The following is a 13982-nucleotide window of genomic DNA, read 5'->3' as shown; positions in this document are numbered from 1 at the left end:
AAATAAGCTTTACTACTGTCAGTAGACATCATTACTAATAATGTTACTGAAAACTATGTGGGTTTTTAATAATAAATGATAAACATACCAACGATTCAACTCTGGTTTCTGTGATGTCACATGATTTTTCTCAGAATGCTGTCCATCCACAAAGAGCTCCCGAGTTCCTTTTGTAGTTTTCCATCCTGCCTTTCTCCCTGTTCTTTTTAATGCCTTTCCACCTGTCTTTCACCTTGCTGTTTTCGCAGTTTGCAACCTAACCATCCGACTCAACATCTTGCACCATATACTGTGGCACTGAATATTATCACATGTATTATTTCAGATTTTTTCTATCTGTACTGTCCCGCCTCCTGAAATTACACGATCACACTCTAACCATCCACTGTTAAAGTACATTGCCGCCTTGCAATTAACAAAAGTAAAATTTGAATTTCTTATTTTAGTGACTTGAGGAAACAAATTCAAACCTTCCAGTCCACTGACCTCAAAACCTTGGAGACATTCCATCATTCCTTAATTATTTCAGATGTGGCAGGCAGCTTGTGGTGAATGTAGGCAAAGAACAAAAGGGAGTTTAGGTATGGTAAGGACTTTAATGGAGAAAACCATACAAATGCATTGACTATGTAAAAAGAACAGCCATTACACATCAAATAATGGTCACAAATAAATACGGCCGAGAACAGCATCTGAAACAAAAAGCATTTTGAATTTTATTCACTTACTAGGAATGATTGACTACAGCATAACAGAGGGCACCTGGCATTCTGACAGCACCCTAACGCAACACTGTGTAGCAGACTGTAACCTCATTGGTCTGAACATTTCATTAACACAGGTACAGGAGTAGATTTGCCTTTAATGTAAGGACCCTCAATTTTTTTGCTTAACAATTATCCTCAATATTGCTTACATTCACTCAATTTCCTTTCACAAACATACACGAACAAGACATTGCAATGGCTGTTCTCTTGACCCAATTTCCAGGATTTCCTTAAAAGAGAGACGCTTGGGCGATTCAATTATTTTGTTGGCAGCATAGTATTGGTCTACTATTGGGTACAAGGGTTGGCATACCAGCTGAACTAGTACAAAAGGGAACAGAGTTACTGATGTGCACTAAATACCCAGAAATCAGAATTCTAATGGAAATCTCAAGGATTATCAAACTAAACCTTGCTTCTTTGAAAGGTGAACTTCCTACTCAGTCATCAAGTTTAGCAAAAGACTAGAAGGGGAGAAGCTCAAGTTCTGTCATTTTTTTGTGGAATGTGTGGTCAAGCCACTTGGAGTTAAACATACATTTTGAGAAAACAATGATTGCCAACATTTCATGACAAATTGGGGAATGAACTCCAAAGCCATTAACAATCCGCCTGTTGCCTGATATGAGAGTTGTGTATCAACAGTTCCTACTCTGTCACTGTAGCGACTTGTTGGGTAGCTGAGCTGAAGCGGTAATCTATCGTCAATGCATCAGAAATGACAGCATAGGTGATGGGATTTATCCCTTATTAGACCCTGACCAGCTGAAACACAGTCAATATAAATCTCTGAACAAGATTCAGGCGAACATATTCAGTGCATCATGATACAATAAATTCTTAAAAATCAACCAAAACTAAGATTTGTTTTCTGCAATGCCATTTTTCCCAAAGGCATTTTGAAATACTTGTTTTGCTAAATGCATTACATTAGCAAATCATTTTTTTTTAGCATATGGTCATCAGCTATTTTGTGGACCCCAAGAGCACACAAGTGAATGAGTTGAGCAACCAGTTAAATCCCCCTTCTGGCAAAGTTGGTTCAGGAACAGACATTGAACAGGACACTTTGAAAAGCTAATATTCTTTGAATTGAGTGATTTGGAACATCCTCTAAAACAAAAGGAATAAAATCAGAAAATGCTGGAGAAACTTAGCAGGTCTGGCAGCAGCTGTGGAGAGAGAAAGAGTTAGTGCTTTTAAGTCCAATACCATTCTTCTCTAGAACCGTTCTGAAGAAGTCACATCAAATATTATCTCTATGTATGTCTCCATAGGACTTTATTTTTAAATTCAGATTTCCAGCATCTGTACAATTTTACTTTTGTTAAAGCCATAGACAGATTAGCATTTAATCTCTGATGATTATCTACCCCACAAATACTGCTGAATCACTCTACATTATGCGCTGGTGTCTTGTACAGGAGTTTAGGAATTTCTTGAGGAAGAATCTCATATAGCATTTACTCAGTGGATTCAAAACAGCACTAACAGCAGGGACCATGATCAATCTAACCATTGTATGGCACAACCAAATGGAGACCACTTGATCTGTGGCTTCAGCAACTATCCTTGGCGATGCTGGAGCTCTGAAAGGGGGTCTCTAAGTCACAATAATCTCAAGTGCTTAGCACACTCGCAACCAATGGCAAGTAAAGGCCCATATACAAGACAGGTCGTCCCAAAGGCAAAACCTAGCACTTTGAAAGGAAGGCTAAATCCAACCTGAACTAAAAAAAAATCCTTTAAGCTGAAAGGGTAAAATTATGAGGAGAACTTGAAGAAATTAGGCCTGTACCCCTTAGAATTTAGAGGGTTGAGGGGAAATTTCAAAGGTTTCTAGAAACTAAGGGAAACTGATAAAATCAAGACAGTCAGACAGAAACTATTTCCACTTACTGGGAAAGGTAACAGTCTATGAAAAGGTAACAGTCTAAAGATTCGGGTCAGGAATAAGATTCTACATTTAGGGTCAAAGGAATTCTGACATCGACAAATGTCAAGCTCGAGGGCCCAAATAGCCCTGTTCCTATCCTTAGACCCATAACCAAAAATGGATCGCACTGATCTCAGGTATTTGAACCATGGGTGCGGGCTGGTTAAACCTAAGCCAGCCACAGTGGAGCTGATAGTATCAGACTGATTTTACATATCTGCCCAGTCTCACACCCACCTGAACTTTAAGAGCAGCAATATTAGGGAGTAGTGATGGTGGTGGTTTGGTGGTTGGTGGAAGAGGGTGTTGGTGTGAGACTGACATTCCACTTGATTCTTTAGGATTCCAGACCGTTAAAATTACCCCCACGGTTCTTGTTAATGGCAATAAAAATGGAGGAGCGTCTGGGTGATTCAGCGAAGGTAACTTAGGATAACTCAACACAGTCTTCGAACAGATGGTCTGACTAGTCTTTTGGATATTTTTTGCGTGCAACAGATGACATCTGCTAACCATTTTTTCCAAAGCAACAGTGTTTTCTATTATTTCATTTTTATAATAATGGCTAAATTCAATACAAAAATAAAAATGCAGTGCTATGCTACCTCATCCCAGATAAGGGTTAACTGAGCAGATAGCGTGAAGTCATCGCTCTATCATTTTTGAATAATGTAAACAAAAATTGAGGTTTCAGAGAAAGCATCTCCAATTATAAAACCGTAGTCAGGTCAGAAAATAAGAAGTGCACATGCTGTAACGAGACAGTACATGCATCAAAATCTGTAAAAAAGAAAGGTTAATCTCATATGTGTAATTTTCCATCAGGACACATGGGCTGCAATTAAGGGCCTATTGTCAAATATTACCCTTGTCACTTAGATTTGCTGTATATTTTCTGCTTTTACTCCAAATAACTTATCCTTAATTTCAGTATTAATAAGAGTTCAACATCTGATCTGCTCTGGGATGGAAGTGCTCTGTTTCAAGAGAGAATTGAAAAGCAAGTTTTATTAATTTAGAGATATTTCTGACAAATGAAGAACTAAGCTATCTCATGAATTTGCTTCGTTCATCAAGGTGTAACACGTTGGTATACTGTCACTGACCACCTTCTCAGTAGGATTTACACTCGACAGCATAATGTAGTTAAACTTTTTAAAACATCAGACATTTTATTTAATGTGCACAGGTCAACGCTGTTTGACCAATGAGACTTTTGGATATATTCTCCTAAACCTCTGATCTGTTAGCCAAAAAACATTAATAACACAAAACAACTCTGTACTGGTGAGCTACGTTAAAATCATTTTAGGCTCAGCCTGAACCTCTTTGGAGAATCAACTGCAGGTACTGCAGCTTCAGTAGCTCTGGAATCGGGGCGTGTAGTTCTTCGCACTGGCGGTGTCTTGTGTGGTTATCAAGTCTATGATTGCTGACAAGACAGCACAGTCTTTCGATCGATTATTCCAATCCACAGGTCGGGGCTTCTTAATCTTGTCTTGTAGAAGAGCATCTAGCTCCCTTTTCAGATCCTATGGTGAGGGAAAGGCCTCAGCATCAATAAAAGTGCACATTAATCAGCTCGTATCTACAATGACCAGCACAGCTTTTCATTGAAATGTGATTAAAACAAATGTATTTGGCCAGAAGTCATGTTGGACCCATTTTTCTTCATCAAAATTAAAATAACTAACGAGAGAAATATTCTATAACAACAGTTGTTCACTGTTGGAAAAGCTCATGTGATTCTGTCCAATTGCTTTTGCCAATATTATGCTAAGTTTCGCCGATGTGTCAGTGGTGGTGAGTTCCCGCTCTGCTCAGAAACATTTTCACTAGTCTGGGTCTGACTTGATTTAAGTTCCCAAAGCAATAGCAGTATTGTGAATGCTGCAATCAGTCATCCTGACACCAGGATAAGGGATTGTGTGAAAACAAAATATCCTGCCAAGCATTCCCAGCTCATCACTACCCAGTGATCCATGCAGGAAAGCAGATGCATGTGAATTTAAAGATAGGACAGAAATGAGCTCGGAGATAGCACCCTTCATAGTCTCTGACACCAAGTTTCTGAAGTATGGATAATTGGGGCAAGATAGAGTATTTGAAGAACCACATGTCAAAGAATACTTGGGTTCAGGAACTGAGGGACAGGGGAAAGGGAGAAGCAAATAGTGTTGTTGCGATCAGTTGAGCTTCCTGAATATTATCTGTTCAGTGTCAACAGCAGTGATTTTGAATCACTATCAATCCTGTTGGATTTTCCACAAAAATGAGTTGTAATGAGTTCCTAAAATAAACCCCTCAATGAAAGTAAAGACAGAATGTGACAAGTGTAGTCACTGTGGCCCTAACTATAACACACAGCTCTGATAAGAATCCATAAAGTGCAAAGCAAAATTGAGAGAGTGTTAACTCTGAATTAGCATCTGGCTTGAGAATTCATACATCAGGCTGGCAGCCCATGATTAATGATCAGTTTGGAAAGGCTATAATTATGTTGATGAGCACAAACCAACTCAAATGGGACTTTGAAAACTTGAGGGCTACGATTACCTATTTGTATATTGTTGCACATTTCAGAGATAAGTACAATTTAACCGAAATAAAGGAGTGTTTTATCTGTGGCTGTCATAGAAACAATGCTGACTCGTATCGCTCCTAATGGACCGATACATTTGAGTTGTGGGCACTGACCTCAGGAAGTTGCACAGAACAGATTCACCAGCTAAAAGGGTCAATTTAGGACAACAGGTATTATGAACAAAATTTGTATTGGCATGGGATTATAGTAGACTAAAGAACGTTTTAATTGGACTGGTTGCTATATCAAAGCTATATTCTCTACTGCATGGAATACAGAACAAAAGGAAGTAAAGCCTAAAAGTTAGACCAAAGCCATTCAGGAGAGATGCCAATGAACAATGCCTCATAAAAGGGTAGCAGAAATCTAAAACATTCTCCTTAAACAAGCTGTTCAGGGGGAGAGTCAAATACACATTTCAAAACTAGGATTGGTGAGATTTCGGGTAGGCAAAATATTAAAGGTAACCAAATCAGATGGGTGTGCATATGGAAATAAAACATCTGCTCGAGGGGTTGAATGGCCTCCTTCCATTCCCATGTTCAAACTGAATATAAAAAAAGACAGGTGCCGCGCTGCAATCAACCTGATGATTCAATTGTTAAAACAATTCTTTACTGATATCATTATTCACATTTAGTTGCTGACCAATATTTTGAATACGGTATTCACAATGACTAATGACTGCTCAGGGAATTGTCTGCACATGGGATGGGATTAGTGAGTTTCTCTAAACTCAGCCCTTATTAGGCTTTGGTTTTACAATTATCGGTAAGAGACCAGAGCAGCTCTCTTGAGCTGAGCAAGATGAGCATCATGGACTGAACTTGATCACATTCTCAATGTCTAAAACCTAAGGGGATTCACTGGCTCTTGACCAGGAGCAGAAAGCCATTGGATTTTCACCTAAGAACATAATTAAACTATTTGACAGCGTGACAAAATATTTTTGCATGGCAGTGGATCATTTAACCGAACAGGCCCATGCCAGCGTTTCAGCTTCTCCAACACATAGAATCTTACACTGAAGAGGCTCTTTGGCCCATCAAGCCTGTATTGTTGAAAATATACTACTTACACAAGTCCCACTTACCCACACTTGGCCCAGAGGCTTATAGCACTTGAAGTGCTCATCCAAGCACTTTTTAAAGATTGTGAGGTTTCCTGCTTTGATTACCCACCAGGCACTACATTCCCACCACCCTCTGAGTGAACAAGCTTTTCATCAACTCTCTTCAGCTAACTCAGCCATATAGGCAAACATGATTGGGAGTGATTCCAGGTAGAACTCTATCTTTCCAGAAATGTCTGCAGGCGCGCACAGTGGCTCAGTGGCTAGCACTGCTGCCTCACAGCACCAGGGACCCGGGTTCAATTCCTATTTCGGGCAACCGTCTGTGTGGAGTTTGCACATTCTCCCCGTGTCTGCGTGGGTTTCCTCCGGGTGCTCCAGTTTCATCCCACAATCCAAAGATGTGCAGATTAGGTGCACTGGCCATGCTAAAATGCCCGTAGTGTTAGGTGCATTAGTCAGGGGTAAATGTAGGGGAATGGGTCTGGATGCATTGCTCTTCGGAGGGTCGGTGTGGACTTGTTGGGCCGAAGGATCTGTTCCCACACTGTAGGGAATCTAATCTAATCTAAAACAGCAAATGGCAAAACTGGAAACAACCTACCATCCAAACTTGCTGGATCAGCCTGGCACACCACTGTCACAATACTCCTCCTTCAGTACTTGCTCTGCCACACTTTACAAGACAACTGGGCACTTGTCTAGCAAAGGGTATCTCACATTCTGCTGACACAGAACTGAATATAATTAGGTGCACCATAATGGAAACCTTCTGCTTAACTCACTGCCCCTTGTTGTCTCACAAATATCATTCCCCATACACATCTGCCTCCAACTAATGAAATCACACAAGCTGGTTGAAATAGTCCACAGTGTTCCTCACTTGCCCACTGCATGAATACCTGTTAAACACACCTTCATTTTAGTGTACCATTTGGAGCAAACAATCTGAGCAAGTTCTACCAGCAGACATTGTTGTATCAAGGAACAGTAATACAGGAAGTCACAAACAAGTTCGGATGCAGCAAGCCCTGACTTCAAACTGAGAATGGTGTTGTCTGACTTCTGACCTTATCCACCTCCAGTCCAACACCGGCATTTCTACATGTAGAATCTAATCCAGGCTGAGTTCAGCAGATTTCTGATTTTTAAGGGAGCAAAGTCTACGGGATGCAGATGGGAAGATGGATTAGAGACCACAGCCAGGTCCATCAAGATCTTATCAAATGGCAGTGCAGACTCAACAGGTCAAATAGCCAACTCCTAATTCCAGTATTCCTTTAACCACTCTGAGGAGATGCTTTTCCTAAAATTACTGTAACCTTATTAGTCACCGCATTCACGTGGCTAGCTGTAGAAATGGCTACTGGACAGGTTAGGAGCTCCAATCATGCCAGGAATTTTGGTCAAGCTAGGTTAAATTCTGACCTCAGTTAAAACTGCAGCCAGACCTGCTGGGACTTGCAGTTTCCTGCGTTGACCAAATAAGGTAGATTTTATAGTTGTCTCTGGACAAATTGACACCATACAACCTTATATGGAACATGATGTTATCAGTTTAGTGTAGACATTTGGGAATTGTTTACCAGTAAACTCCATTGACTGAGACCAAACAATGTGATGAGGCTTTGATTAATTTATTGGCTGAGTGTCAGAGAACATTTTGGAAATGGAGCACATTTTCTGATAGGTTAGCATAACAATAGGCTTTTTTCACGTGAGAAGTCTTCAAGACTACTTTTGAGGGGCACATGCGCTGAAGTCACCTTCAGAGAAAACAAAGATCCATGAAGCAAGATCTACACCGTGGCTCAGTGGTTAGCACTGCTGCCTGACAGCGCCAGGGATCTGGGTTTAATTACCACCTCGGGCAACTGTGTGGCGTTTGCACATTCGCCCCGTATCAACATGGGTTTCCTCCACAATCCAAAGACGTGCAGGTCAGGTGAATTGGCCAATCTAAACTGCCCATAGTGTTATGTGCATTTGTCAGGGACAAATATAGGGTAGGGGAATGGGTCTGGGTGGGTTACTCATCGGAGGGCTGGTGTGAACTCGTTCAGCCAAAGGGCCTGTTTCCTTACTATAGGGAATCTAATCTAATCTACGTGGAAAACACAGTTGGCCACTTCACTCAAATCGGGTGGTATTTGTTTCAAGCCAAACTTTTAAAAGTTAGAGTTGGGTTAAAGGGGTTAAATAAAGTAATGTAAAGTGAAGTTAAATGAAGTGAGTTAAAGCTGAAGTTAAATTAAGTAAATAGTAAATATTGCAATGAATGTATGTTTTATATTACGTATTCAATAAAGAAACTTTTGTTTAATTAAATTCTGAGCTGGCTCCCTGTCTTTTGTCTGACACACAATGGAAAAATATCTGGGCAACAGATCTGGGCAAATATCTTGCATTTTTAAATGCACAACTGGCCTCATCCACAAATTAAAACAATCATCTTCAGATTCATCTATCAGATCACTTCTATAACCTTCAGTGGCCAAATAACAGACCATCTCTCTGCAGAATAAAAAAGCTTCTGCCTGCTCAATTTGAGGTGCGACTAAAGTTCCACAGAATCAGCTGGATTATTTCAGAAGCTGGTTCAAACAGCTTGCATGATGGGGTGAACAGCCCCTTTCTGTGCTGCATCATTCTACAAAAATGACAGTTCAAATCCCACCATGGTGGTTTGAAAATCTGACTTCTTTTTAAAGCAATCTGGAAGTGAGCAATAAAAATAACACCAACAGATTGCCTTGAATAACCCAGGTCGTGGCTTTTAGAGAAGGTAAACCACTGTCCTTATTTGGTCTGAACCTATAGGTGACTCCAATCCCATTCCAACAGAGTGGAGTCTTAATTGCACTCTGAAGAGATATGATGAGCCAGCCCGTTGAACAAGGGCAATAAAAGCCAGTCCTGCCAATGGCAGTTACATTCCAAGACTGAATTAGGAAAACAAAAGTCTGATTGACTCAATTGTCTGCAAACGCAAGGACTTGAGCAATCACAGACCTGATCTATCTCAAAAATTTGTTGATAATTGTTGAATTTTAAAGTAAGGTACTGGCCTTTCAGTAGGTGTATTAGTCAGAGGGGGGTGGATTGCTCTTCGGCGGGTCGGTGTGGACTGGTTGGGCCGAAGGGTCTGTTTCTACACTGTAGGGAATCTAATGGAATCTAATCTACATTGTGCTTGTAGCAGCACTTTGACAGGACTCTTTCGCTATTGCATTACCATTTGTTTCCTTTCCAAGTATTTACGAAATTCCCTGTCAAAGGTTACTACTGAATTTATTTTCACCACACTTTCAGGCAACACATTCCAGAGTGGAGCACCTCACTGTGTTGAAATAAAATTGGCAGCATCTCCTTGGTGGGGTTTTGCTAATTATTATGAACCAATGTTCTCTTCGCACTGACCCTCCTACCATTGGAAGCAGGTCCTCACTAGTTATTCAGTCAAATATTCTCATTATTAACAATACTTTAAAAAAACTATAAATAAATGTTTTACAGGCAGTTCTCCTTGAGGTTCAGAATAATAATGTCTTGATCCAGTTCCAAGAATAACAATGAAATTTCTTCAAATAAATAAACAAACTGAAAATGCACAGCAGGATAGCATCAGTCACTGAAAGAGGAAGATCAGTTTGAACTTCAACCTACTGACACAATAATTCCCCAATTTTTATTTTACCTTTACTAAATGGGCAATTCTGGATGGTGACTGGAACACAATCCATTCATCCACAGAGATGGTCTCCTGGTCCTGCTCCTTCTGTATCGAAATATCTCCTCCAAAGAACAGCAAGGAGTAAGGTGAGACCTCCGTGCAATCATACAGGTAGATCTGCAAAACAGTTAAGATGTCAACATCCCAGCAACAATATAAACTGACTCACGCAATACCTGGGAGCTCCTTCAATAGTGCTGTGAGAGCCAGACATCAGAATATATTCGAGTCCCAAATGCACAGAGAGATCGGGTAAGGATGGGAACAAAATCTAGCGTCAGTATACCCACTGCGTCCCAGGCAGTCAAGAGATTCAAAATCAATTTGCAAATTCTACAGAAGGCATAACTCATCTTGGATAGAATCCAATAGGGAAGCACTGCTACTTTTTCAACTTCAAATCAGAATGTTCTTAATGTTTTCTTTTAAATTCCATGGTAGAGTAGCAGAAACTGGGTGCTGGCAAATCAGCCCATTCTGTACCTGCTCAACTTTCTTCCATGACATTTACCAAGTCTCAAAAAGTTTGGTGGAGTGTGAAACAAGCAGCTGATTCACTATCACCTTATTCATTTTACAGCCCAAGATTACTTAATACAAGGGAACATTTTAACTCTCAAATGTGACCTACCCTTAGTTGAGAAATCCTTAATGATGAGATGTGCATCAAACACAAGTTAGCAATAAACTCTTCCCAACTATTTGCATTTTAAACACTCATTTTTTGCAGAAAGAAGAGGGTGTAATATGCATCCCAAAAAGACAAATGGTCTTAGACACTCCTTTTTCTCAAAACATTACTAAAGGGAGTGTGGCTAGATCTGAACAGTCTTGTTGTGCGTCAGGAATAATCCTCCAAGACCTGGAATTCTATCCTCTAACTCAAGAAAGATCAACTTCTATTTGTACAAGTTTTAATTAAGTGATTAAAAAGTGATGATAATTAGAAGTGTATATACAACCTAAGGATGTCCCAAAGCAATTTACTGCCAAAGTAGTACACTTGAAGTTCACAGGACAGAGAAAACAGAATCCCTACAGTGTGGAAACAAGCCATTTGGCCCAAGAATTCAAGACCCTCCGAACAGTATCCCACCCACACCCATTCCCCTACTCTATTACTCGACATTTCCCCTGACGAATGCACCTAACCTGCACTCCCTTGAACACTATGGGCAATTTAGTAAGGCCAATTCACCCAACTGGCACATCGTTGGACTGTGGGAGGAAACTGGAGGACCTGGAGGAAAGCCATGCCGACATGGGAGAATGTGCAACCTCCACACAGAGTCGCCCAAGGCTAGAATCTAACCCAGGTCCCTAGCGCTGTGAGGCAGCAGTGCTAACCACTGAGTCACCGTGCCACATGCTTACTGCTACAATAAAAGGAAACAGAGCACTGCATAAAGCTCCCATAAAAGGTGGAATGTGGGAAAGTAAAGATCATGGAGCTGAGGCAGAATCTGGATATCTCTTTTCTTATCATACTTAAATAGGATGTTGACAGTGATCAGATAATCTGTTTTAGTGAGATTGTTGAGAAGGTAAATATTGGCCAGGAAACAGGCGAGATGTTATCCCTATCCTTCTTCAAAGTAGTGCAATTGAGAGCCCAGTCTCAGCCTAATATGTCACCCCAAGATAGCACAACTCCAACACTGAGTACCTTTCCCCACACTGGGAGTGTCAGTGTCGTCAGATTGAACTTGCATCTTCCTGACTTGAGACAAGAATGTTATCATCAACCGGGGAGGCGGGGGAAGAGACAGACACTTCCCAAAGGAAGGCAGAGATCAAGGACTGTCATACAAAAAACTACATTTAGATGTATTTCACCAAAACCTTAACCCACTGATGTGATAACACAATCCATCACTGAGGGGGAAGTAGTCTGTGGAGACAGACAACACACTGCTCCTCATGGGCCCAAAGGACAATATCATAGGCTCCGGTTACAAGGGCCACACCCAAAAGGAGCAGCAGATTGTGGAACTGCCCCTTATATGTGTAGAATAATTATACTCTAACAATTCTGAATGATTCAGAAGAGCAGAGAAGGACAGCCAGAGAGTCTTTTATAGGAACACTCACACTGGTTGTCCGCATCTTCAAATGGTAGATTAGCCAGTTATGCTCAAATTCACCTTCTTCAGCATTAACAGACTTTGGGTGAATGTTGACTCTTCCATCTGACTTGGTAAAGACTTTCACCCTAAAAGCACAAAAGAAAGGACTATTGGTCACAAGGTGCTGGGAATTTAGGTAAGATTCTTACAGCAGTAATGGCATATGAGCTCCTGACAGTGGGGTTGAATTTCATCTGGGACATGAAAGATGCGTCAACCAGATTATCAACCAAAGCTTTGCTGGAAGAATTGTCAAGACTCAGCTTACAGTTCTACAAGAAATTGAGCACCTTATCCATTAGTTTAGTGGAGAGCGAAATGATCAGGGAAATTCATCACCAAATACTTAAATTTTTACGTATTTAGTAAGCATTTTCTACGTATCCAAAAGGAAAATGTACTTATTTCCTATCAGTTATCACCCTAGGGAATGTAATAAAGAGTAAGTGGCTTGACTGAGTGAAAAGACACTACCCAGGCTGTCACTAAGTCCTTCTGGCCAGGAGATCTTCGGTTCTATTGTCCATCTCTATTGAATGAGTTGATCTGAGAGCAGGTGCTAGCCTCCAATAATTGAGCTAGGCTAGGGAGAGAGGAAAAGATAGGCAGGGTTCTGGAATGATATTCACTGACCCTGCAATGAGAAGATATGATTATATGTGAATGGGGGACTATGTGAATGTGCACTCATGGATGAAGGTGCGAAAAAACAGTCCATGTGCTGAGAATTCATGAAAGTAAAGGTCATGAAAGTAAAAATCAAGGCAGAATCTTAACATCTCTTTTCTAATCATATTCAAACAGGATGTTGATAATCTCGCTAAAACTGGACGTTTGTGCAAGTTACCAGAAGGTTTTCAGTGTCTTTAATCCCTGCAGGAGCCTCAAGTGCAGCCTTCATGAGAAAATAGGAAATCTGGTAAAAAGGGAAGGACTCTCTAATGGGGAAAATAGGATTGTAAGGATCACAGCTTTCTTCTGTTATCTTCTTCAGCCATCATTTCACAGGAAAATTGAGTGGGACAAGTGCATACTTTTGACCTCTATTCCACCTCCAGCAGCATCTGAGAAACTGAAGGAAATCTAACACAGAGGGAACTGACCAACAAACAACCTGGGAAGGCCTCACTGGAAACTAACACACCAAAGGACAAAGTAGCTCAAGTTGTACTTATTGCATTCCTTTCACTTCTGCAATTTTGTTTGGAGTGAGCTGAAACATTACAAGCAGATTACTTAAACACTGACACAAATACCTGAAAATTAAAACATGTTGAATGACTGTTTAAATTTCTAATTCCAAATAGAAAAGAAAGCTTGAATTTTGTATAATATTTGTCTGGAAGCCAAAAGCTATTTAACAGCCTAAATGCATATATTTGTACAGTAATAGAACATGCCCCAGAAGCCTTCGTGAATTCTTTGAGGATGTGACAAAACACATTGAAGGTAGAGCCATGGATGTGGTTTACATGGATTTTGGCGAGGTGTTTGATAAGGTTCCCCATGGTAGGTTCATTCAGAAAGTAAGGAGGCCATGGGATAAAGGGAAATTTATCTGTCTGGATACAGGATTGAATGGCCTATAGGAGACAGAGGGTGGTAGTAGACAGTATTCCGCCTGGAGCTTGGTGACCAGTGGTGTTCCGCAGGGATCTGTTCTGGGATCTCTGATCTTTGTGATGTTTTCTTAAATGACTTGGATGAGGAAGTAGAAGGGTGGGTTAGTAAGTTTGCTGATGACACAAAGGTTGGTGGAGTTGT

General features: G+C 40.6%; 1 protein-coding gene across 1 annotated transcript in view; it reads right to left on the bottom strand.

The window, feature by feature from the left end:
- Nucleotides 1-576: 576 nt before the first annotated feature.
- Nucleotides 577-13982, bottom strand: part of dhx36 (DEAH (Asp-Glu-Ala-His) box polypeptide 36) — a 126506-nt gene continuing 113100 nt past the window's right edge. Inside the window, exons 23-25 of the mRNA XM_043701658.1 lie at nt 12184-12304; nt 10057-10209; nt 577-4235 (exon numbers count right to left, since the gene is read on the bottom strand). Of these exons, the coding sequence (XP_043557593.1) occupies nt 4062-4235; nt 10057-10209; nt 12184-12304 (448 nt within the window). The 3' untranslated portion in view covers nt 577-4061. The remainder of the gene's footprint in view (nt 4236-10056; nt 10210-12183; nt 12305-13982) is intronic.

This window comes from Chiloscyllium plagiosum, chromosome 13 (genome assembly GCF_004010195.1).
Source record: "Chiloscyllium plagiosum isolate BGI_BamShark_2017 chromosome 13, ASM401019v2, whole genome shotgun sequence".
Classification (NCBI taxonomy): Eukaryota; Metazoa; Chordata; class Chondrichthyes; order Orectolobiformes; family Hemiscylliidae; genus Chiloscyllium; species Chiloscyllium plagiosum.
This window is presented reverse-complemented; position numbering and strand designations above follow the sequence as displayed.